Raw genomic sequence first — 25,416 nt, forward strand, 5'->3', positions numbered from 1 at the left:
GATGTGAATAGATGCCATATAAATCCCAGATAAACTAGTGGCCAAAAGGAAAGAGCTCGAAAGGGATTGTTTGGAGAGAGAGAGAGAACGATGGCAGTTTGTTTAAAATCGGACAAGACAAAAAAAACCAAAAACACCCAACACTTGAGTGGAGAGAGATAGAGAGAGGGTTTGTGGATTCTTCTTTTTTTTAATCTTCTCTTGTAATTTGAGACTCTAATGATGGACTTATGATGCCCACTCTTCCCTTTTTCTTACACCTTACCCTACTAAAGGAGGAAATCTTGATTGGTAAGTGGATGAAAACCGCAAGATGCTAGGACGTTTATTACTAGAGGTCCCTCGAAAGTATGAGCTGTACCAGGGGTGACTAACCTGTGGCCTCCTGGATGTCGCAGGAATGCACATCCCAGCACCCTCCACCATTGGCCATTCTGGCTGCTGAGGATTCTGGGAGATGTAGTCCAGCAGCATCTGGGAGTCCATTGGTTCCCCATTCCTGAGCTGTGCCTTCTAGGAGGGGGAAAAAACCACACCAAGATATATATATATATGTCTACCTTTTTTTCCCAGAGGGAGTTTTTGCTTTTTGTTTTCTTAAAGTTTTCTTTCATTTTCTTCTTTTGATTATTGTTTCAAGGCATTACAGTTTGCCTGCCAGATTTCCTTTATGTCATTTCCTAAGAGATTCCTTTTCTTTTAAAGTTTGTGATAGACATCCCATCTCCTTGTCGAGAGTTGATTGATTGATTGATTGATTGATTGATTTGAAATGGAGATCAATCACAAAAGGGCAAGACCCCAGCCAAAGTTAAGCTCTTCTACAGCTTGGCTCCAGGCATGTTCCCTCAGGAGTTAAGTCTCACTCCTTTCAATGGGACATGCAATTGATCCATATCTAATTGGGATCGAGCCCCACTGCATTTCAAATGGGATTTAATCTCATATAATGTGTACAGCAGCCTTCCTCAACCTGGTGCCTTCCAGATGTTTTGAACTACAATTCCCATCAGTCCCAGGCAGTATGTCCTTCCACTCCTTGAGGAAGGTGTGGTGTCTCAGAGGGGGTGATCTGGTCCCTGGAGGCAATGAAGGCTTCAATTAAGTCCCAGACATTCTTGGAGCAAGTAGCTCACTTGGAGCTTTCCATGGTGCTGAAACCACTGGCCAGCCCATGGTGCTGAAACTACTGGCCTGCCTTATGTCCTTCCAGTAGGCTTCCAGTCAAAGTTAGGGCAAGACAGGACATTTGTTTGTTATTAGGGATTGGGTGCCTGCCTGTGGCACTCCAGATGTTGCTACTACAGCTCCCATTATCCCTGACAATTTGCCATGTTGGCTGATGGGAGTTGTCGTCCAAAACAGGCTGGAGGACTTCCCAGGTTGGGGACTACTGGTGCATAGGATTGCCTCCTTATACTCTGTTGATTTCTTCAAGAAAGAACCTATGCACGATAAATACCATCCTTTGCCAACCTGGTGCCTTCCAGATGTTCTGGCCTACTACTCCCATCAGCCCCCACCAGCAGGGGGCATCTGGAGGGAACCAGGTCAGCGATGGCTGTTTAAGGCTCCCCTGCTGGAATCAATGGGAACTAGAAGTGCTTAATTTTAGCTGGATTATGCTTGCAGGATTCTGTTCTGTTCTGTTCTGTTTAATTTCTAAGGCATATGTCTGTCCGTCTTTTTAAAGATACTCCTTTTCTTTTTCAACCCCTTTGTTTTTAGAGAAGGCTTTGGTTTTAAGTCTGCTTTATATTTTTTTTATTTGATCTTTCATTCAACATTGATTCGCATGCCTAGGACTCTTTGCATGATGCCTTAAAAACTTCCAATTTATATCTGGGTGGGGAAAAAAGACATTTCTTCTTTCTTTCAGGGAGATGTGTTGTTTTGTTTTTTATTCTTTCTTTCTTTGTTTGTTTCTTCCTTTCTCCTTCTTTCCTTCCTTTCTTTCTTTCCTTTGATTACAGACTGTGCATCATGATGGTTAAAAAGAAAAGAAAAGAAAAAAGGTTTATTTGGAAAAAAATAAAATAATGATTGAGTGTATAAAATCAGACAAAACTTAATGGGCTGAGGAAAAATCTATTTAAACGCTGGCCAATGGCTTTTGTTTTGCTTGCAGATTTCAAAGTCTGGGTGTCCTGCTGACCTCTTTAAAAAAGCAGAGGGTCGGGTTGGCAGGCTGGCCCAACAGAATGGAGAACCCCACGAGTACGACTCAGGAAATGATACTTCTTCCCCTCCATCCACCCAGACAAGTGCATCCAGGTCAAAGGGGGGCCCCAAACCACCAGGTGATCAAGTCTGTGATGGTTTCAGCCGGGCCTTCTCTTCCGGGAAGGTGAGCAGCGGGAGCAGTTCTGATTCAGGAAATTCCTTCACCAGCTGCTTCTCCCGGACTAAGGGGGCAACTTTAGACAATCCATCTCCAAGGGTTCGAGCCAAGGATCAAAGGTGAGCAACCACCCTGAAAGTCTGAGCTCTGGAGCAACAGGAAGTTGCTGTAGCTCCTGATAATATAATAATAATTTATTATTTATACCCCGGCCCATCTGGCTGGGCTTCCCCAGCTACTCTGGGCGGCTTCCCCAAAAATATTAAAATACTGTAATACATCAAACATTAAAAGCTTCCCTAAACAGGGCTGCCTTCAGATGTCTTCTAAAAGTCTGGTAGTTGTTGTTCTCTTTGACATCTGGTGGGAGGGCGTTCCACAGGGCGGGTGCCACTACCAAGAAGGCCCTCTGCCTGGTTCCCTGTAACTTAGCTTCTCACAGTGAGGGAACCGCCAGAAGGCCTTCGGTGCTGGACCTCAGTGTCTGGGTAGAATGATGGGGGTGGAGACGCTTCTTCAGATATACTGGACTGAGGCCGTTTAGGGCTTTAAAGGTCAGCACCAACACTTTGACTTGTGCTCGGAAACATACTGGGATGACCACCAAACTAGATTGCTCTAAAGGAGGATTAGACAAATTCATGGCTGACAGGGGTTTCAGAGAGGGTTCTTACATAGCCCTACTTGGAGTTGCTGGGGATTGAAACTGGGACCTTTTTCATGCAAGGCAAAAGGGTCTCTGATAGCAGTGATGGGTAGAGTAGGCTGCTGCCAGTCAGAGTAGCTAGTATAGAGTCAGATGGATGAATAGCCTGACCTAGTATAAGGCAGCTTTTCTGTGTTTCAAATTGCATCTTTTAAAGGGAGTGAAACTGGAGCAGAAACTGGTTTGCTGTACCAAGTTCCTGTAAGGCTAGAATGCTGTTTTTGGGTGTGAAATGTCCCTTTTCAGGAAAAGGCTTGATGCAATCTCCTGGGCACTCAGAAAAGAAAGTCTTGTTTTTACCCGTTCTTTTCTGGCTCGCCTCTTAGGTCATGTGCACGGAATGATTCTACATCCAGCAGGTCATCTCCAGAGTCTAACCACTCCCATTTATTACATCACAAGGCAGGATCCCGGTCTTCACACAGCAGATCCTGTTCATCAGGGACAAGGTGAGGTATTTTGGGGGGTCATCTATTGGCAGTACTGACTCTCTGGAACTCCCCTTCCCCCTGGATATTGTGATAGGAATTTTGAGGTCTTAGATATATGGTAATGTTCATAACCACACGTACATAGATCAGCACAGGAAGACCGACCTGAAGCCATTTTGATTCCTAAACTGAGCAAATGTTTTCTCTGCAAGGTCAAAGTGAAAAAGCCTCCCCATTGTCTTTTCCTTCACAAATCCTGTCTTAATGGTATGTCTGTGTTTGAATAGCGTGTGAGCCTGTGACATGGCCCAGGAACTAAGTATTTATCACTACAAAAGAATGGCCAGGCTCCCCAGGCAATCCAATCAAGTAACCTGCCAGACGGGAGATAAATAAAGACAAGAGAAAAACATTTAAATTTCTGTTTAGACCGCCTTTTCTGTGATGTAGGTATGATGTATCTGAGGGGTGGTCTTAGGTTACACCCATTCTGTGATGTATGTATGATGTTTCTGGGGGTGGTCTTGATCTACAGGGTGGCAATTTCAAAAGTCTTTATAAGGCCTTGCGAGCCATTTTTCTGGGTCCCTCCTCTCTCCTGCGTGTGGGGGGAGCACCCTGTTGCAACAGATCAATAAAGATCAAGCTTACTAGCTGCTTTGCTTCTCAGTATTCTCTGGTTGGCCTCTGTTATTCTCTCCTACCAATAGGGAACCTATGTAAGGACTCTTAGATACCCCATAAGGGAAAAGGGCAATTTTTGTTTACAACAATATCAGGGAGGCACCTTCACTCTTATCATTTTCAGGACCCGCCAAAGCATTTTACATTTAGAAAAGCCTATCCTGAAACATACTTTTAACGTGGAATTTGATTATGTATATTTGTTTTGAAACTGCAGAGGCATGTGTTTTTATGCGAACTCGTTTTTTACATTGGAATTATATGCTGCTTGTTCATCGAAGCTTCTAAGCAGCTTACATAAAATATAAATTTCAAATTACCAATCATGTTGTTTTTTTAAAAAAAGTAAACCTAAAATGGAATTCAAAAACAAAATCAGCAGTTTTCACGCAAATAAAATTACATGTTTAAATTTGTATCAACTATACATGTCTGGGGAGGCTTGCTTTAAAAAAGTTTTGAAACCGTATAGAGGTTTTGGTTGATTAAGTAGTATTTTAAAATGCATGATATAAATGTGTATATTATTTATGTATTGTGTTTATACCCCACCTTTTCCTCCAAGGAGCTCAGGGTGGTGCACATGGTTCTCCAAGTCCCCATTTTATCTTTCCAACAACCTCATGAGGTGGTTAGGTTGAGAGGCAGTGACTGGCCCCCAAGGTGCTTCACATGGCTGAGTGGGAGGATTCGAACCGGAGTCTCCCAGGTCCTAGTACGATGCTCTAACCATTGTGCCACACTGGTTGTCATTCATACCAGGCAGAATGAGAGACTTGTGCCTCCCCAGATGCTGCTAGACTACAACTCAGTTGGTCAGAGCGCCAAGGTTGCAGGATCAATCCCCCTATGGGACAGCTGCATATTCCTGCATGGCAGGGGGTTGGACCAGATGATCCTCAGCGTCCCTTCCAACTCTACGATTCTATGATCTATGAAACTCCCAACGTTTTTGACAGTGGGCCACGTTGGCAGGGGCTGATGGGAGCTGAGGTCCGACAACATCTACAGACACTGCAAGTGTCCCTATTTTCCAGGGACAGTCCCAGATTTACAGAAGCCATCCTGGTTTCTGATTTGATCCTGGAATGTCCCATTTTTCCTTAGGACAGGCATTGCCAAACTTGGCCCTCCAGCTGTTTTGGGACTACAATTCCCATCATCCCTGGCCACTGGTCCTGTTAGCTAGGGGCGATGGGAGTTATAGTCCCAAAACAGCTGGAGAGCCAAGTTTGGCCATGCTTGCCTTAGGATGTCCCTGTTTTCATTGGAGAAATGTTGGAAGGTATGGAGTTATCCGACCCCTGAGCCATCTGAAGGCAATCCTGTATAGGGAAGGGTTTTTTTAAATGTTTAATTTTTTATTATGTTTCTCTATATATGTTGTGGTGCTGTGGGTTAAACCACAGAGCCTAGGACTTGCCGATTGGAAGGTCGGCAGTCGAATCCCCGCAACGGGGTGAGCTCCCGTTGCTCGGTCCCTGCTCCTGCCAACCTAGCAGTTCGAAAGCATGTCAAAGTGCAAATAGATGAATAGGTACCGCTCCGGCGGGAAGGTAAACGTCGTTTCCGTGCGCTGCTCTGGTTCGCCGGAAGCGGCTTAGTCATGCTGGCCACATGACCCGGAAGCTGTCTGCGGACAAACGCCGGCTCCTTCGGCCAATAAAGCAAGATGAGCGCCGCAACCCCAGAGTCGTCCGCCACTGGACCTAATGGTCAGGGGTCCCTTTACCTTTACCCATATATGTTGGAAGCTACCCAGAGTGGCTGGGTCACTGAGATGTGGGGGGTTTAAATAGTAAAATTATCATTATGGAATGGGATGTCCCTATTTTCATCAGAGAAATGTTGGAGGGTATGCATCTAGAGGACCAAAGGGTTCTCCACCCCTGAGCTCAACAGAAGCCTACACCAGGTAGCAAGACGTCTCTGTGAACCAGTTCTGTGGCCCTGTGTAACCACAACCTCAGCAAGACCACTTCCCAGTGCATACGGCTTTTATTGGGGGTTGAATCTTGCGCCTCTTGCTCTTTCCCATCAGCCTTATATTTCTCCCCTGTTTCCAGATCCTATTCACGTTCTCCTAGCTACTCACCCAAGTCCTGCAAGAGAAGCCCCGGGAGCAGAAGCTCCAGGCAGCGACGAAGTCCCAGCTATGCTCGCTATAGTCCTATCAGGTACCACTCGCTTGTGCTGTGTCCAGTGCCCCCATCTTACCATCCACACACTTCTCATCCAGGATCTCCATCATTCATTCATTCATTCATTCATTCAATGACTATATATACCACCCTATACCTGGGGGTCACAGGGTGGTTGCGGAATGATGTTTGAAGGCTCTGTAGATGGTAGCAAGAGATTTGACATTAGCAGATATTTAAGAGATAGGAAGGACTTGGAGATAGGAGATGGTGGGCAGTAAATCTGAGGATGTTGTTAAGAGGTTATTAACAGAAGATGTGAGAGTCTTCTTTCCCAGGTCAACTAATCTAGGGTTGCCATATTCCAGGGATCAAAAACCCAGACCCTCACCACCACCACTGGGGCAAGCCCCACCCCACATCTCCCTTGCTCACTCACCCCCTCCCTGCCGCTAGCCCCTTCCTCACCCACCTGCTTCCCCCCCTTCTGCCCTCCCCTCTCTTACCTTTGCTGTCTTTGGCTTCCTCCTCATTATGGGAGACTGAGCATCCCCTGGAAGGTCACGCAAGGTCATGCAAGACCAGGTGAGCGCCAGGACCAGCACGGTTCCTAATGCAGCCCCAAGAAAACCACACAAGGCCTGGGGGTGTCCAGGAACAACACCAGGCCTAGGGCAGACTTCAGACAAGGGCTGGGGGAGGTGTTCAGTTTTCTTTGCATTTTAATTTGCGAACTGTAGTGGTACCTCGGGTTACAGACGCTTCAGGTTACAGACGCTTCAGGTTACAGATTCCACTAACCCAGAAATAGTACCTCGGGTTAAGAACTTTGCTTCAGGATGAGAACAAAAATTGAGCGGTGGCGGTGCAGCGACAGCGGGAGGCTCCATTAGCTAAAGTGGTACCTCAGGTTAAGAACAGTTTCAGGTTAAGAACGGACCTCCAGAACGAAATAAGTTCTTAACCTGAGGTACCACTGTACCAAATTTGCACTTCTCGATGAGGAAGAAGGTAGCCATCATGGCTCATAGCCTGATCTTCCACAAATTTGTCTAACCCTCTTTTAAAGCCATCCAAGCTGGTGGCCCTCATCGCTGCCTCCAGTGGCAGAGTGTTCCATAGTTCAATAGAAGTCCTTTCTTTTATGTGTCTTGAATCTTCCGACACTCAGCTTCATTGGATGGCCACAAGTTCTAGCATTCTGAGAGGGGGAGAAAAGCTTCAATGTATGCCTGTGTTTGTTTGTTTGTTGCTTAGAATAATAATAATAATAATAATAATAATAATAATAATAATAACAACAACAACAACAACAATAAATTTTATTTATATCCCGCCCTCCCCAGCTGAAGCCGGGCTCAGGGCGGCTAACAACAATAAAATAGTGCAACATTCTAAAAACATTTCATTATAAAAAATAATTAAAATCAAATTGATGGCAACCATTAAGCTAAAGTTCTGTGATGATTGCCAAAGGAGGGAGTCAGGCTGTGCCCTGGCCAAAGGCCTGGTGGAACAGCTCTGTCTTGCAGGCCCTGTGGAAAGATGTCAGGTCCCGCAGGGCCCTAGTCTCTTGTGACAGAGCGTTCCACCAGATTGGAGCCGCAGCCGAAAATGTCCTGGCTCTAGTTGAGACCAGCCTAACCTCTCTGTGGCCTGGGACCTCCAAGATGTTTTTGTTTGAAGACCGTAAGTTCCTCTGTGGGACATACCAGGAGAGGCAGTCCCGTAGGTACGAGGGTCCTAGGCCATATAGGGCTTTGAAGGTTAAAACCAGCACCTTAAACCTGATCCTGTACTCCACCGGGAGCCAGTGCAGCTGGTATAGCACCGGGTGAATGTGATCTCGCAGCAAAGACCCCGTAAGGAGTCTCGCCGCGGCATTCTGCACCCGCTGGAGTTTCTGGGTCAGTCTCAAGGGCAGCCCCACATAATAATCCAGTCTGGAGGTGACCGTTGCGTGGATCACAGTGGCTAGGTCAGGGCGAGAGAGGTAAGGAGCCAACTGCTTAGCTTGGCGGAGATGAAAAAATGCCACCTTTGTTATAGCTGTAATATGTGCCTCCATAGAATATTGTCAGTCACTTTGAGTTGCCGCGGCAAAAAAGAAAAGAAAAGGCGACTGACAAATCCAGTAAGTAACAAGAACTTGTGTATCTGCCTGAGCTAAGATAAGCAGTGTGTGTGTGTTTGTGTGTGTGTGTGTGTGTGTGTGTGTGTGTGTAATTTTTATTAAATTTTCTGTTTTACAATTTAAAGTACTCATTTTTACATCCTTCAGATATCAATGACTTCCTTTCTTCTTTTCATGGTTCATTTTACATATTATATATCCCTGCATATTTACAGAAACTATACCATTCAGTATTCCATTACTACATCCATCATAACTTATTTACACTGTTGAATTTTTCTTAGTGCTTCCAGTGTTTTCAGCTGTACACAGTTATTTCCCATATGCTCAATAAACGTTTTCCAGTCTTCTCTAAATGTATGTTCTTCTTATTTTCTTATTCTATATGTTAAGTCTGCAAGTTGTGCATATTCTGTCAACTTAAGTTGCCATTCTTCTTTGGTTGGGACCTTGTTCATTTTCCATTTTTGGGCTAACAAAACACGGGCTGCAGTAGTGGCATACATATATAACCTTTTTTGACACCTGGGAAATTCAGTCTTAATTATCCCCAACAGAAAGGATTCTGGGTTTTTGGGGGGAAAGTACTTTTAAACATTTTTTTCAATTCATTATGGATCATTTCCCAATACTCTTTTACCCTTTTACAAGCCCACCACATATGAAAGAACGTTCCCTCAACCTCTTTTGCATCTCCAGTACTTACTAAGATAAGCATGGTTGATCATCCATGGGATTATCTTTTTTTCTCAGGGACCGTGAACGAGATCACAAGTACAGGTCCAGTGGGAAGGAGTCTCACAGGCACCGTGACCGCCGACGCCGCAAACAGTCATATTCACCCATGAGGAAGCGGAGAAGAGATTCCCCCAGCCATCTGGAAGCCCGACGCATAACAAGGTGAGCTAGGACTGTCCCAGAGGTAAAAAAAGAAGAAAACTGTCCTTCTCAGCTGCTGTCAAGGTGATCAAACCACCTTGAAAGGTTGGGTGTCAGGGCTGAGCTGCTACCCACTTGGGAATTACACCTCAAAAGGCATAAAAATACGAGAACAGTCTGCTAAAAGGTAAAGGTAAAGGACCCCTGGATGGTTAAGTCCAGTCAAAGGTGACTATGGGGTTGCGGCGTTCATCTCGCTTTCAGGCCAAGGGAGCCAGTGTTTGTCCACAGACAGCTTTCCTGGTCATGTGGCCAGCAGGACTAAACCACTTCTGGCGCAACGGAACACCGTGCTGGAAACCAGAGTGCACAGAAGCGCAGTTTACCTTCCCGCTGCAGTAGTACCTATTTATCTACTTGCACTGGTCTGCTTTTGAACTGCTAGGTTGGCAGGAGCTGGGACAAAGCAACGGGAGTTCACCCCGCTGCGGGGATTCGAACCACCGACCTTCGGTGCAGGAGAGGATATATTGTCTGATTATATCCTTTTCCAACAAGTTCCACAATTTAGCAGAGTAACATTCCCCTTTTTAAAGTCACAGCAGATGCGTTTGCTCAGGCTCGCTAAAGCCTCTATAATAACTGTTCTGGTATTTTCCCCTTATTCCCTCATATAAGATAAGACATGACACAGTCTTCTATAAAAGTATAAAAAGGTTTACTCACATATCATTCTGTTCACAATAGGATCCCAGAAGGCAGACTTAGCTTAGAAAAGTAACATACACTTGGAAACTATTCCATAAGAAGTCAGTCCCTTTGTCCTCTCTTGGCTGGAGCCAAGAGAGCATCTTTGGCTAAGCAGATGTTGCTTCTTCGATGCATGTAGTGAAAGAGAGAGAGATTGCTGCCCTGCCCTGTGCTTTTGTCATTTCCTGCACAGGTGAGGCCACACCCACCTCTAGTCACATGCAGAGGAAGTCTGACCCAGCCCAGAAGGAAACAGGAAGTTTACCTGCTGGCTGGACAAACATTCCTCCCCATGTGTAAACATGTTCACTCTAGGAATGTTGTACTTGACTGCTCTTGTGTTTCACATCCCACACTGATCAGCAAGCCCAAGCGGCTCAGTGGTTTAGACCACAGCGCCACCCGCTATATCAGGCCAGAGACCTATCCAGCAGGGCATCCTCTTCCCACAGTGGCCACCCAGATGCCTAGGGAAGCCCACAAGCAGGGACTGAACCCAAGAACACTCTCCCCTCCTCTGGTTTCCAGCAACTGGTACTCAGAAGCGTACTGCCTCTAACTGGGGAGGTAGTGTAGAAAGACTGGCTTAGGACTGGGATATGCCAAGTTCAAATCCCTACCTAGCTATGAAAATCAACGGGTGATTCGGGGCCAGTCAGTGCCAATTTACCTAATTTACTTCACAGGGTTGTTGCAGACCCTCCAAGTGTCCCTATTTTCCAGTCCTGGATTTACAAAAGCCATCCCGGTTTCTGATTTGATCCCGGAATGTCCCGCTTCTCCTTAGGACATCCCTATTTTCGTCAGAGAAATATTGGAGGGTATGGAGTTATGTGACCTTCGATACAAGGAGATAACTAGACAAGCTTTAGAAGACATCTGATGGCAGCTCTGCATAGGGATATTTTTTAATGTTTAATGTTTTTATATGTATGTTGGAAGCTGCCCAGAGTGGCTGGGGCAAACCAGTCAGATGGGCGGGGTATTATATTATTATTATTATTATTATTATTATTATTATTAAACAGGACATCCTTATTTTTATCAGCAAAATGTTGGAGGGTATGTTGCTATGAGGGTGAGATAGAAATGCAGTAAAATATATATTGACAGCACTGAACTAAATTTGCGTCAAATTTTGCCCTATTGCAGGTTGCAAAGATTTTGAGCGCACAAAGAATGTCAGGGAGAAGATTCTGCAAATTTAAATCTATATATTTAATGAAAATTCCGTGAATTTAAAATGGATTTTGCATTTAAATATAATTATATAAATGTAATATAATCTATTATATATAATAGATTAGTTTATACAATCTATATAATAGATTATATGGTCTACATATTATAGATTTTATTATATAATCAATATATAATAGATTATATAATCTATAATCTATAAATATAATCTAAATTGATTATGCATTTAAAAGCAATCTAAATTGATTTTGCATTTAAAAGTAATCCAAATTGCTTTTGCATTTAAAAGCAATCTAAACTGATTCAAATTTACACATTTAAACTGCAAATTTAATTTTCTTTTTTGAAATTTCTTTCAAAATTTGGACAGTTCTTTTGCTCTCGTCGGCTTCTTTGCATGTCCGCGAGTTCTTGTGTGATGAGAGGAGGAAGAAAAAAGCTCCCCTCTTAATTTCTTTTGTCTCCGCAGTGCCCGGAAGCGCCCAATCCCCTACTACCGCCCCAGCCCCTCTTCCTCATCCCCCAGCAGCATCAGCAGCTACTCCTCCTGGCACAGCCCCTTCAGCTACTCCCCCAGCCGTAGCCGCAGCTACTCCAGCAAAAGGACCAGCCGCAGCAGAAGCTGGAGCAGCAGCGGCAGCAACCGGAGCCGCAGTGGCAGCAGCTCAGGGGCACGGAACAGCCGGCGAAGCGGCAGCAGGAGCAGCGAGTCGGCAGGCAGCTACGACAGCTTGCGGCGTTAGTAGACCACGGCCAGGAGGGGGTGCCCTTCCCTCCCACTTCAATGGACTCAACGGAATGAATTTCTCAAGGGGCAGATCCGGAAAGGCGTCCTGTTCTTGACCACTCGTTCAGCAACCCTAAGTTGTGGGGGACGTCCCAGAGGGATGCATCTTGCTTCCTTTTTCCACCTGACCCACCAACCCATGGGGAAAAAACCAGCCATGAAATTGATCCCTTGTCATTGCAGGCCGGCGAGTGCAAACCTGGGCTGTCTCTAGCACGTTTCTCCTGCAGGGATGGGATCTGCTTCACACCGTTCCATCAGTTCTGGGAACTCAAGAGAACTGGGTGCGTCCTCCTCTTGCCTGTATCACAGCCACCGTTGGACCGTCCCATTGAGGGAGTGCTATTGATGCCACACCCCAAATTCCTCCACTATTCAGCAGGTCATGTTACTGGTTCCTGTTGCTCCCCGTTAAGGGGGAGTAGACTTTGCTATGTCATCCACTAAGAATCCTGCATTGCAGGGGGCTGGACTCGGATGGCCCTCCCAACTCTACAATTCTGTGATCGATCCCTTTGAGCTTCTGTCCTCCATGTCCTTCCTCCTCTTGTGATCTGCACCCTCAACCTTCCCTGGCTGACCCAGGCGGCTGCAGAAACCTCGCCTTCTGCCACCAGAGAGTGACAGTCGTGTGACGACAAACTAGTTGCCGGCCTTCCAAGGACGTCAAACTGGATCGTCAAACTTCCTCGTTACGTCTGTGGCATCTCTTAATCCAGGCCATGGAACTTAGTAAGACCCAAGGGTGAGGAACCTGTGGCCTTCCAGATGCTCGATGGACTCCAACAATGTCCATCAACTCCAAGCCAACATGGCCAACAGTCATGGACATTTGTGGTCTTCCCAGTTGGGTCATCTGATTGGCCATCACAGGATGCTGGATAAGATGGGCCTTTGGCTGGGCTCTTCTTAGGTTCTTTTGGAGACTTGAAGTCCCACAACAGCTGGAGGGCCACGGGTTCCCCACAACTGGGACCACCCCCAACCTACGATTCTCAAACCCACCTCCGGAATTAATGAGGAGGAGTTAAAATCCACCGAGCTAATGATGCAGGGCAAACCTAGACAGCATCTTAAAAAGCAGAGACATCACCTTGCCAACAAAGGTCCGTATAGTAAAAGCTATGGTTTTCCCAGTAGTGATGTATGGAAGTGAGAGCTGGAACATAAAGAAGGCTGATCGCTGAAGAATTGATGCTTTTGAATTATGGTGCTGGAGGAGACTCTTGAGAGTCCCATGGACCACAAGAAGATCAAACCTCTCCATTCTTAAGGAAATCAGCTCTGAGTGCTCACTGGAAGGACAACTCCTGAAGCTGGGTCTCCAATACATTGGCCACCTCATGAGAAGAGAAGACTCCCTGGAAAAGACCCTGATGTTGGGAAAGATTGAGGGCACAAGGAGAAGGGGACGACAGAGGACGAGATGGTTGGACAGTGTTCTCGAAGCTACCAGCATGAGTTTGACCAAACTGCGGGAGGCAGTGGAAGACAGGAGTGCCTGGCATGCTCTGGTCCATGGGGTCACGAAGAGTCGGACACAACTAAATGACTAAACAACAACAACAAATGATGCAGGGAATTTGAGGGAGGGGGTCAAGTGAAGCGAAATAGCATCTCCAACATAGATAAGGGAAGTCCATCACTCTGTGGAAGGCGAGGCGTTGTGCACATTAATCACCATTCATCTTTGTAAAACCTGTATAAATAGAGGCAAAAAAGGAGAGAGAGAGACAGAAGTTCCGTGTTATTTATTGGAGGTGGGAGGGATCTCTGAACAACCCCCTCCTCCGCTGTATTGCATCCACCCCAACCTTTCCTGCCAGACCACATAGAGGGTGGTTAAATGTGGGATTTTGCAAATCCTGGAAAGATGTGCCTGCTTAGAGGGCTGTCCACAGGCGTTTGACTCCGTGGCAGCAAAGGCTCCTTCTTTTTCCCTCAATCCGACCATGTGCTGTTATATGTTCCTTTGTTATTTATTGATTGCTGTAATTATTTATTACGTTTGGGATTCGGTCCTGAGTTGCATGTCAATCACTTGCTGTCGCTATCAAAGTTTAATTTATTCCCATTTTTGAGCACTAAGTTATTAGTATTTATTATTATTATTAGGGTTGTTTTGTTTCATTTAATGCAGGGATGTAGAGGCCCACGAGTGACGTTCAGGCTCAGTTTTACTATATTTTGCTACCTCTGGCTCTTTCCCCCTAATTAGGAATGTCAGAAAACTCTGATGAAAATGGAAATAGGAGTGGAAATTGCTGGTGTTTGGTTCCATATCTGGAGTGGAAATCAATCCGGTGAATTCAATTGGGATTCACTGTTATTGGTTTCAATCTGCAAATCATATGTTGCTGATTACACCCCCCTTCCCACTGTTAGCATTGTGTTTTCTTTGCATTGAAATGATGGGTGGAAAAACATTACTATTGTTATTATTATTATTATTATTTTAATTTATTACCTGCCCTTTACCCTAAGGTCTCAGAGTGGATTGCAACAATTGAAACTCAACGTTAAAAACAGTTTAAATCCACTTACAGTCACAAAAATAATTTGGGTCCTATTGCAATGACAATATGCAATGATTACAGAAATGACGCAAGTTGCGTAATCTCACCACAGCAGATGGCGAGACACAACGTTAAAAGTAGCTTAAAACAACTGACAATCACAAAGTAGGGTTGGGCCCTATTGCAATGGCAAAGTCATTTACATAGTTAGTTACCTAAATCACATGTTTCACAATTTTGCCCCAGTGGACCTGGAAAAAAAGAACATTGCTTTGAATGGAAGACGAATCGCAGCAGTCAGAAGCAGTGCTGCATGCAGTCAGAGGCATAGCAATGTTAGATGGTACCCGGTGCAGAAAAAAAATTGTCACCCCCCCCACACACACACACAAAGTTGTTGAAGGTTAGGGAAGGTTGCCCAGAGTTGTTGAGCAAATCCGACCGCCAATCGCATAAAACCACCCGCCGGAGGGTGCAAACGCAGCCCAACGGGGGGTGCAAGACTGATCGCCAGGCGTATTTACACACCCCCTAGGCATGACACGCCAGGACGCGGGCGGCGCTGTGGGTTAAACCACAGAGCCTAGAACTTGCCGATCAGAAGGTCGGCAGTTTGAATCCCCGCGACAGGGTGAGCTCCCGTTGCTCGGTCCCAACTCCTGCCAACCTAGCAGTTCGAAAGCATGTCAAAGTGCAAGTAGATAAATAGGTACCACTCCAGCGGGAAGGTAAACAGCGTTTCCGTGCGCTGCTCTGGTTTGCCAGAAGCGGCTTAGTCATGCTGGCCACATGACCCGGAAGCTGTCTGTGGACAAACGCCAGCTCCCTCAGCCTATAGAGCGAGATGAGCGCCACAACCCCAGAGTCGGTCACGACTGGACCTAATGGTTAGGGGTCCCTTTACCTCTACCTTTAAGCATGACACCCGGGCCAGACCGCATCCCCCTTGCGACACCCCTGCCTCTACCCACAATGCCACCTTAGTTTGGAGGCTGCTTGACTCCTTCAGCAACTGTGACTGGCTAAACCAAGCATTCAGTTCTGGGTGGTGCTCCTTCTAGAACAAAATTAAAGGGTGTGCCCCCCCCCCCAAAGCCTATGTGAACCTGCAAAGATTTCAGGGATTTCTTGTCCCTTTGGGGGGGACAGCTGTTCGGTCACAAGCAGCAACTTCAACAGAGTTTAGTGCCAAATTTGGGACTGGCCCTACCATAAGGCAGAATGAGGCAGAGGCTTCCAATGGCGGGTGTGGGAAGGAGGCGTATGGACTTAGACATAGCTGTCAACTGTCCCTTATTTGGTGGGAAAGTCCCTTATCCCTCTGCTGTCCCTTATTGATGATGTCCCTTAAATTTCCCGGGTTTCAAAGGAAGCAGCTCCTCTCCCTCCCTCCCTCCCTGCCAGCCAGGGAGGAGGGAGGCTCCAACTGTGTTGCTTGGCTGCGTTGCTCACCCAATAAGGAGCCTAAGAACGACTGGGGGGTGGAGCTTGCATGCCTTGTGCCAATCAAATCGGCCGCGTTGCCTGGGGACTCGCCTTTGCTCAGCGCTTCCCAGCGGAGAGGTGACGGCGGTTTTCCTTGCTGCATCCCCTTTGCCGGGTTGCTGCGCTGTGGGAACCACCGCTTGAGGCTTTGTTTGGCTGCTGGCTGGGTTTTCTGCCTTTGGTTCGGAGGGGCTCAGAAGCTGAACATACCTGTGTTCGGAAAATCCCTTGTTTTGGCTGCTGATCCCTTATTTTTGAGGCTGCTGGTCCCTTATTTTCAAATCTGTAAATTGACAGCTATGGACTTAGAGGGGGGGGGGTGAGATGCCAGAAGATAGAACAATGCATGCCCCGTAGACTATCCCCTAAACCAGCTTGCTTCTAGCTACCACTTTTGTAGCTTTCCCCCCCATATCATATTGGGAACTATAGTTTGTTAAGGAGGCTGAAAGGTGTTAGAGGATCCCTCTTCCCCTCACAGAGCTACAATTCCCAGAGTGGTGTAACAATTGATCCCTCTCCCCAGGGAACTCTGGGAATTGTAACCCTGCCCAATACGTTCTCCTCTTCTGCACTCACGAAAATCTCCAGCTTCCCCTAAAATAAATACCTTAAAATATTTCCCATTTTCTGCATGTAATTACCGTACCACCCCCAAGTCTGGTTTCCCACTCTGCATCCAAAGAAGGAGAAAACGTTTGGGGGAAGATCTCTCCAAAAGACGGCCACCTCCATTCCAAGAGATTTCAAAAAGCCCAATCCAAAACATGAACTGCTTACTCAAAAGTAAGGGCCGCTGAATTCAGTGTATATGGAGGCAGGGGTCTTTCTCCTAACTGTACCTAGAGATGCTGGGACTTGAACCCAGGACCTTCTGCATGCAAAGCAGATGCTCTTACCCCTGAGCTACACTGGTTTCCTGGGGTGGGTGTGGGGTAGTATTGTAGCCTCCCCATTAGAGGGTTTGATTCTCTCCCTCCCTCCCTCCCTCTCTGCTTTAACTGCTAAATGCTGAATTGATCTTCCACCTTACATGTTACCAGTTCATTTCTGTCTCCAGTCAAACCTTTGGTATTATTGTTGTTGTTGTTAATTTATCATGCACTGTATATATGATGAGAGACAGGTGTCGCTTTATTTATTTATTTATTTATTTATTTATTTATTTGGATTTTTTTTTTAAATGAAAACGATTCTGTCACTGGGTTTTGGGTTGTTGAGGGGTGGGTATTTACCTCCCCCCCCCCCAAACAAAAATTGTTTTCATTTCATTTTGAGAACCACTAGCTCCTCTCTAACGAAGAAAATCAGCAACTGAACATCTCAGAAATTTAAACATTTCGGACCCAGACAGGGGTGTTTTCCTTTTAAATTCTGTTCACATGTGACGGCTACATATTCTGAAGAAGAACACGCAGTAGAACATTTCATGAAGGAGAAATAGAGGTTTTCTTTTCCTGAAGCATCTGAACTCAAGCAGAACAAGGCAAAAGACAAGATGTGGTCCTCATTTCAGACCCAGAAGCTGACACAATTGGCAGTTGATTTTTTTTTTCTGTTTACTTGCCCTCCTGTGAGGGGAGCAGGCTAGCCTAAGGGGCATAGCAGGCTGTCTTCCAACTCCTTGCCGCCACTGCCTGCCCCTCAGAATCTGACACCTGAGGCAGCTGCTTCACTCCACCTAATGGTAGAGCCAGTCCTGACATGAATTCAAATCCTTTAGAACAAAGCCAGGCCGCAGAATGGGCTGTGTGTGATGAGTAGCAGGCAACACATCCCTCTCGTTCTCACATTTTGACAAGCGGCTACTAAGCTGCTCCAAAACATTGGTTCATTGAACTTCAGATTTAAACAAAAAACCTACCTTTGACATGGCTGTATTCTTTAGTCTTCCTGAAGAAGTTTCACACACACAAATGTACAAATAATAATAATAATAAAATCCTGCTGTGTTTCATTCTCATCCGTCGTTACTGCTTGTTTTTGTTCCTGAAATAAATTAATGCACACAAAATGTGCCACAAGGCTGCCGCTGTTTTGCAGAAGGGGTTCAAGTACATACCAGAAATGTCGGTTTGCGCAATAAAACGGCCTTGAAGCTTTCCGTCGCCATAGCAAATCCACGAACGGATTTCTTGCATTTAGGAGATAGCGACTGGGAAAGGCGCTAGAAAGTAAGCGATTGACATGCAGATGTAGAAATGATTTTAACATGCAGATGCAGAAACACCCTGCAAGCAAATCAGCATGGATGCACGTCGTTGTATAACCTCAGCACCAAGAAATCACAGTGAATTAGATGAATTCGTGGAGAATGAGGCTGTCAAAGGCTGGTAACCAATGGCCATCAACTTGGATGGTTTTAAAAGACAATTAGACAACTTTGTACAGGAAAAAGCTATCAGTGGCTATTAGCCACTATAGCTATGCTCTACCTCATGGGTAGGCAAACTAAGGCCCCGGGGGCTGGATCCGGCCCAATTGCCTTCTAAATCCTGCCCACGGACAGTCCGGGAATCCATGTTTTTACATGAGTAGAATGTGTCCTTTTATTTATAATGCATCTCTGGGTTATTTGTGGGGCATACAAATTCGTGCATTATTTTTTTTTCAAAATATAGTCCGGCCCCCCACAAGGTCTGAGGGACAGTGGACCGGCCCCCTGCTGTAAAAGTTTGCTGACCCCTGTCTACCTCCACATCTGGAGGCAGTAATGATTCTGAATACCTGTTGCTGGATACCACAGGAGGAGGAGTGGGCTCTTGTGCTCAGATCCTGCTCAGTGCCGGATTTACGTATAAGCTAAACAAGCTATAGCTTAGGGCCCCACTATCTTGGGGGGGGGGGGGCAAAATTAAAGGAAAACAACACTGGATGTACATTTACAAAATGTAAGATAAAAAACAAATAAAACCTGCATACAGCAACAGTGTTTTGCGTTGTGTAGGCTGCTATGATGTAAGTAATGGGCCCAGCCTGCTAGCCTGCTCCCTAAACTATCACTGGTTTGCTCATTTCTATATACAGTGGTATATAGTACCTCGGGTTAAGAACTTAATTCGTTCTGGAGGTCCGTTCTTAACCTGAAACTGTTCTTAACCTGAAGCACCACTTTAGCTAATAGGGCCTCCCACTGCCGCTGCCACGCCGCCGGAGCACGATTTCTGTTCTCATCCTGAAGCAAAGTTCTTAACCCGAGGTACTATTTCTGGGTTAGCGGAGTCTGTAACCTGAAGCATCTGTAACCTGGAGCATCTGTAACCCGAGGTACCACTGCATAGGGTGGCTACATTCTGCATGGCAACATGTGCAAATGGCTTTAGATACCTGTTAGGTCTATAAATTACCTTATAGCATATGTTCAACACACAAAAACAGCGGCAATTTGTTGTTGAACAAAGGACAGCTGGACGTACAAAGGGCCCCATTACCTTCAGTAGTTTAGGGCCTCATCAAACCTTAATCCGGTCCTGATCCTGCTTGAAGGTTTCCTACAGGAAACTGGTTGGCCACTGTGAGAACAAGATGCTGAAGTCAGCTTTGCAGCTCTAGTAGAAAATCACTTGTGAATGAGTGGGGGGACAGGGGGATGGGACATGTGTCAATGGCAGTGCAAGTTTTCTGCAGTCAGGTTTACATAGGTGGCAAAACCAAACAGCAGCAAACAGGTCCTACGTTTGGAACTGCAACTGTTATGGCTCTGGTTGCTGGAAACCAGAGGATGGGAGAATGCTCTTGTGGTCGAATCCTGCTTGTAGGTTGGTCTTTGTGAGAACAGGATGCTGGACTAGATGGGCCTGATCCAGAAGGCTCTTCTTGTTGAGACCAGAGTAGCGAAACCGCAGCTAATAAGCTCTAATCATGACTGACACCCTACTTTGGTAATTAAACCAATGTCCAGACTTCAACATTCAAAAACTTTGCTTGCAGAAACCTATAGTTATCGACGAATTAAAGCATAATACTTACAGTCGCATGCTTCACGGTGGATTCTAAAACACAGTCATCTTGCTTCACATAAAATGGAGTCTCCGCATCACTAGATGCCTCTCATGTGACCATTAACCAATCATATAAGAACTACAGTGGTACCTCGAGTTAAGAACTTAATTCGTTCCAGAGGTCCGTTCTTAACCTGAAACTGTTCTTAACCTGAAGCACCACTTTAGCTAATGGGGCCTCCTGCTGCCGCCATGCCGCCGGAGCATGATTTCTGTTCTCATCCTGAAGCAAAGTTCTTAACCTGAGGTACTATATCTGGGTTAGCGGAGCCTGTAACCTGAAGCACCTGTAACCCGAGGTACCACTGTACTAGAGAACTCTCCAGAATAATAGCTGTCAACATTTCCCTTTTCTTGTGAGGAATCCTATTCAGAATAAGGGAATTTCCCTTTAAACATGGGAAACGTTGACAGCTAGGTCCAGAATTCAGTTCCCAACCAATCAAATTCAAGCACATAGTAAGGCCTACAGGCATTCACAAGTTCAGTGAATTAAATTACTATACTTAACCCTTCTTACATTATTTTGTTCTTGTGTAAATCCACCCATATATGCTTAACTCCTAATATTGTCTCCTTTAAGATCAGGCCCTGCTCTCTGACTCCCTTCCTGTTTCACCAGGTGTTTTGTTTTTTTTAAAGTACTGTATAATAAACACAACCATAACATGAGCAACCACAACATTTGTTCTAGCTGCATCTGAAGCAAAAGCAACCTTGACCCAGTTTGTTTTTATATTGTAACAACCCCTTTACAATATTTGCCTTTTCCTTGCATAGCTTCTGTTCCTCCTAGCCCTTCCCAGGGTTTTATTCCCATGTGGAAGAGAAATCTGATTCAATGCATGTTTAACATCAAATCTATCAAATCCAAAACTTCCGAAACAAAATGCAAAGCGAGACACAGCTATCCTTGGAAATTCAGGCTTATCTGAAATGTTGCAATGCAGTTCTCACATCAATTGTTTCTAAAAATGCATAGATCAGATTAGGGGGGAAGGTGCATGAAAATATTAGTGAAAATTACATGCAAAATGCATTATATTAGGCGAATTGCTTGCAAAGATAGGCACATTGGTCAGAACTGCATATTAAAAATGTATATGTTAGGAGAAATTTGCACAAAACTTGCTGGTGAGTGTTTATGAGGATTAAAAAAAACCAAGCCTCAAATTGTTGCAAAATGTGGAGAGCTGAATTTAAATTTGGGGAAATTAGAAACTGAGATAAGCGAAATTGACATAACCTTCCATTCCTACCACAGGGCATTGGTATCTAACCTTTAATAATAATAATAATAATAATAATAATAATAATAATAATATTTATTATTTCTACCCCACCCATTTGGCTGGGTTTCCCCAGCTACTCTGGGCAGCTTACAACACAAGATTAAAAATATATTAAAACATCAGTCATTAAAAAATTCCTAAACAGGGCTGCCTTCAGATATCTTGTAAATGTCAATACTCTCCAAGTATTGTTGGACTACAACTGCAAAGGGGCAGATGGGGCTCATCAACCTGGGAAGGTAGCCCAGGTTCCATTTAGGAGAAGGATAACTCTGATCCAAAACCACTGCTGCCTTCAGGAGGAGAGAAGGCTAAAGGAGTAAAGCCTAAACAAATCTAGAGTTGAGTCCTTAAGACAGCTGAATGGTGCCTTGCACACCTCCTTCCAGCTACTCCTGCAGCCAAGCTGGTGCCAAACATCTTGCTCTGCTTTCCTTTGGACCACATCAGTGAGGCCCAGAAGGGGGTCTTGTCATCTGAGCAGCCCAGGACCTCCAGACCTTTAAAGCCCTAAACGGCCTCGGTCCAGTATACCTGAAGGAGCGTCTCCACCTCCATCGTTCTGCCCGGACACAGGTCCAGCGCCGAGGGTCTTCTGGCGGTTCCCTCACTGCAAGAAGCCAAGTTACAGGGAACCAGGCAGAGGGCCTTCTCGGTAGTGGCACCCACCCTGTGGAACGCCCTCCCATCAGATGTCAAAGAGAAAAATAACTACCAAACTTTTAGAAGACATCTAAAGGCAGCCCTGTTTAGGGAAGCTTTTAATGTTTAATAGGTTATTGTATTTTAGTGTTTTGTTGGAAGCCGCCCATAGTGGCTGGGGGGACCCAGCCAGATGGGCGGGGTATAAATAATAAATTATTATTATTATTATTATTATTATTATTATTATTATACACACTGCCCAGGCTTGCACTGCGGAGAGGTCACTTCAGTGTTGCTAATGCAGCAGCTTGATTTCATCCTCACACTCCATCGTCTCTTGAGACAAACAGATGTCAACAACAACTCCCAGCATCCTTGGTTCCATTGGCCATGCTGACTGGGGCTGATGGGAGCTGGAGTCCAACCAAAACAGGAGAGCATCAGGTTGGGGGAGGCTAATCTGGAGGAGGAGGTGGGCACAGATTCTCTCTCCCTAAGCTGTATAAAGCACCGTATTTTTCGTTCCATAAGACGCACCAGACCATAAGGCGCACCTAGTTTTGGGAGGAGGAAAACAGGGAAAAAAATATTCTGAATCCCAGAAGCCAGAACAGCAAGAGGGATCTGGCTTCTGGGATAGCCTCTGGCTGTTCTGGCTTCTGGGATAGCCATGCCAAGCCTCTTAAGGGAGGAGGAGCCCCTTCTGTTCCTCCTCTGGCTTCGCAGGACAGGCGCGTCGCTGAAGGGGCGCTGCACAGTTCTTCCTCTCTGCGCAGCGCCATTCATTCCATAAGACGCACTCACATCTCCCTTTACTTTTTAGGAGGGAAAAAAGTGCATCTTATGAAGTGAAAAATACGGTAAAACAATGCTCTCGTCAGTCATCCTCAGGTATCATGTGTCTCAGAAGTGGAGTGGAAGGCTGAAACAGGGGAAATATGAGGGTAACATGGGGAGGGGGCGCTGAGATCAGGGAACAATGGCTGGAGAAGGTAGGTACTTTCCCCCTCCCCAGATCCAGCTGCCACAGCAGGAGAGGCAAGACTCCCAGGTCCCTTCTTCCTACCAGGAGAAAGGAGCAAAGCAATGGAATCTGGGCTGGGCAATGGCCCATCGCTAGGGGTAGAGGAACTGGAGTCAGAAGGGAAAAGGACAGTCTGGTCACCCAGGACCTAGACACACCCTCCCTGGTACAGCGAGTGTCTGCATACTTGACAATCTAGATAGGCACAATCTAGATAGGCACAAGGGCAAGTGAGAGCACCTGGCCTGATCTTTAAAAGCTTGGTGGGTGGGTGTGCCAACCCATTGGGACAATTTTGTGGCTTCCATGCAGTTTTGACCTCCTTGCCTACATCTTGGGACTCCTCGAGCTTGGACCAATCCTTCTAGTATGTCTAACCTTGGTTTTCCCATCATCAAACCTGGATGTAGAAGCTGCTGTGACTCATTTACCTATTGCTGAACCTCTTATCTCTTATGTGTCATGATAAAGACCTCTTCCTTCTTCTCGAGTAAGAGCCTATGTCACTGTGGGCTGGATGAAAGCCAGGACTACTGTGTCAGCAACTGGTAGCAAAATTTATTTATAACACCACGCAAAAGATAAACACCAAAAGGAGCAGATACAACAGGGTGGTTGTTTTTTTATTTGCAGCTTTACTGTTACTGCTGAAATCTTAGGAAGTCAGGCCATTACTGATTTTCTGCCAATTACCCAGAGAACTTGTGGTAGACTGTAAATGATGTACTTTTGGCTGCCTCTCTTGTCAAGCACCCCAAATATTAAAGTACCCTATACAGTCGTACCTTGGAAGTTGAACAGAATCTGCTCCGGAAGTCCATTTGACTTCCAAAACATTTGGAAACTAAAGCACGGCTTCTGATTGGCTGCAGGAAGCTCCTGCAGCCAATCAGAAGCTGCGGAAGCCCCATCAGACGTTCGGGTTCCAAAGAACGTTCGCAAACTGGAACACTCACTTCCAGGTTTGTGGCATTCAGGAGCCAAAATGTCCAAGTACCAAAGTCTTCGGGATCCAAGGTACGACTATAAATACAAAATAATGGCAATGCTGATCACAGCAGAAAAAGAGGGAGGTGATTTGAGGCACGGCATTTTAAAAAGGAATAGTGATCTGGCCCAGGGATGCGGGAGAGTTGCTGTTTTGCTTACATTTTAACGAGAAACAAATTCACACTTTTCAGATCAGTGTGTGAATCTAAACACAGCTGCCCTTCAACGTTCACAGTGCCTCAAATTTTGCAGTGTAGTCATCCAGGCAGACAATGTTTATACAAAAACACATATATTGAAAAGGCATGCATTAGTAAAGTAACATACAAAAAGATCCTTTCCATTAGGGAAAATCACTTGCTAAAACGTGTATATTAGTTAAAGCTGTGTACGAAAACGTGTACATTATTTATTTATTGAATTTATATCCTGTCCTTTCTCCCCCCAAAAGGAGATCAAAATATTAGGTGAAATTCACACTAAAATGCTGATGAATTTCCTTGAGGGTTTCTTCTTATCCAGTGACAAACAGATGCAGAAATGAATTTAAGACTGGTGGGGGAGGGAAACAGAGAGAGAGAAATGAAATGGAAAGCATTGTTCATTTCTCATTTCACTCCTTTATTTTGGCAGCTGGCTCAAATCCAGGACTCCAAAATGAAAGAGAAGGCATCTCAAGATCCTGCAAAGGGGTGCAGGTGTGGTGAAAATGTGGCTTTTATTTCCAGGAAATGCATTTTGGCCAATAGGAATTTCAAGGCCTTTTTCTTTTCCAGAGGGTTAATTGAAAAACAGCCTGCAGCCACCCAGCCCGCGTTTGTTTCTTTGATCCCTTCTTTCCCCCCTCCATCCAATAAAAGCCCAATTGCTATCAGCAGTTTCCAGCTGATGCAGGTTGGGTGGTTTTGGGTGGAGTTAAATGCAGTTCCTCGCTCCGGCCTCCAAGTGTCAGGGTCAGAAGCGACTGGGCGAAAACTGCAGGCCTTCCGGAGAGAGCGCTGGGCTTGAGCCAAGGCCATCTCTGCTGGGGGAAAAAACCAAGCAAAAATAAAGCGAACAACCTCCAAGCTCCTTTTCCTAGGGCCTCTCCAGATAGCATTCCTGGCGCATTGCCTCGCTCCACCTCTGCCCACTGTGAGAACACCGCTTTGCTGTGTGGCTGCCTGCCCAGGGAAGCCAGGGACACGGCTGAAAGCTTTTTCTATCTGCATTGCTGAACTGTCAAGAGGAGTAGGGGACTGGCTGGTGCACGTCTGATTCAGCAGTGAAGGCGCCATTGCTCAGTTGGGAACGCCCCAGAGCCTACTTCAGTGACTGGGCACTGCCTGGCATCCTTTGGAGACCTTTCCAGACAGAGGCTTCTGTGGGTAAGAGACTACTAGGGAGCCAGGGAGGGGGGAAGGAAGACTT

At 45.7% G+C, this 25,416-nt stretch overlaps 2 protein-coding genes and 1 long non-coding RNA gene across 4 annotated transcripts in view; 2 read left to right on the forward strand and 1 right to left on the reverse strand.

Annotated features, from left to right (window-relative positions):
• Nucleotides 1-16,464, forward strand: part of SRRM4 (serine/arginine repetitive matrix 4) — a 125,853-nt gene extending 109,389 nt beyond the window's left edge. The window contains exons 9-13 of the mRNA XM_080986359.1: nucleotides 2,129-2,460; nucleotides 3,374-3,496; nucleotides 6,229-6,339; nucleotides 9,191-9,337; nucleotides 11,736-16,464. Coding sequence (XP_080842485.1) covers nucleotides 2,129-2,460; nucleotides 3,374-3,496; nucleotides 6,229-6,339; nucleotides 9,191-9,337; nucleotides 11,736-12,009 — 987 coding nt within the window. The 3' untranslated portion in view covers nucleotides 12,010-16,464. The remainder of the gene's footprint in view (nucleotides 1-2,128; nucleotides 2,461-3,373; nucleotides 3,497-6,228; nucleotides 6,340-9,190; nucleotides 9,338-11,735) is intronic.
• LOC308466031 lies at nucleotides 14,942-20,876 on the reverse strand. 2 transcript variants are annotated; one of them, XR_013980615.1, is made up of 3 exons: nucleotides 20,821-20,876; nucleotides 19,486-19,566; nucleotides 14,942-18,221 (listed from the first exon to the last, which is right to left on the reverse strand). It is a non-coding gene; the product is annotated as an uncharacterized lncRNA (long non-coding RNA). The 2 variants fall into 2 exon arrangements; XR_013980616.1 differs by having other exon boundaries at nucleotides 14,942-19,566.
• Nucleotides 20,877-24,990: 4,114 nt separating this feature from the next.
• The window catches only part of HSPB8 (heat shock protein family B (small) member 8), a 30,714-nt gene continuing 30,288 nt past the window's right edge, over nucleotides 24,991-25,416 (forward strand). The window contains exon 1 of the mRNA XM_080986512.1: nucleotides 24,991-25,373. The gene's annotated coding sequence lies outside the window, so the exon portion shown is untranslated. The remainder of the gene's footprint in view (nucleotides 25,374-25,416) is intronic.

This window comes from Podarcis pityusensis (genome assembly GCF_964106645.2).
Source record: "Podarcis pityusensis genome assembly, chromosome: 16".
Lineage (NCBI taxonomy): Eukaryota > Metazoa > Chordata > Lepidosauria > Squamata > Lacertidae > Podarcis > Podarcis pityusensis.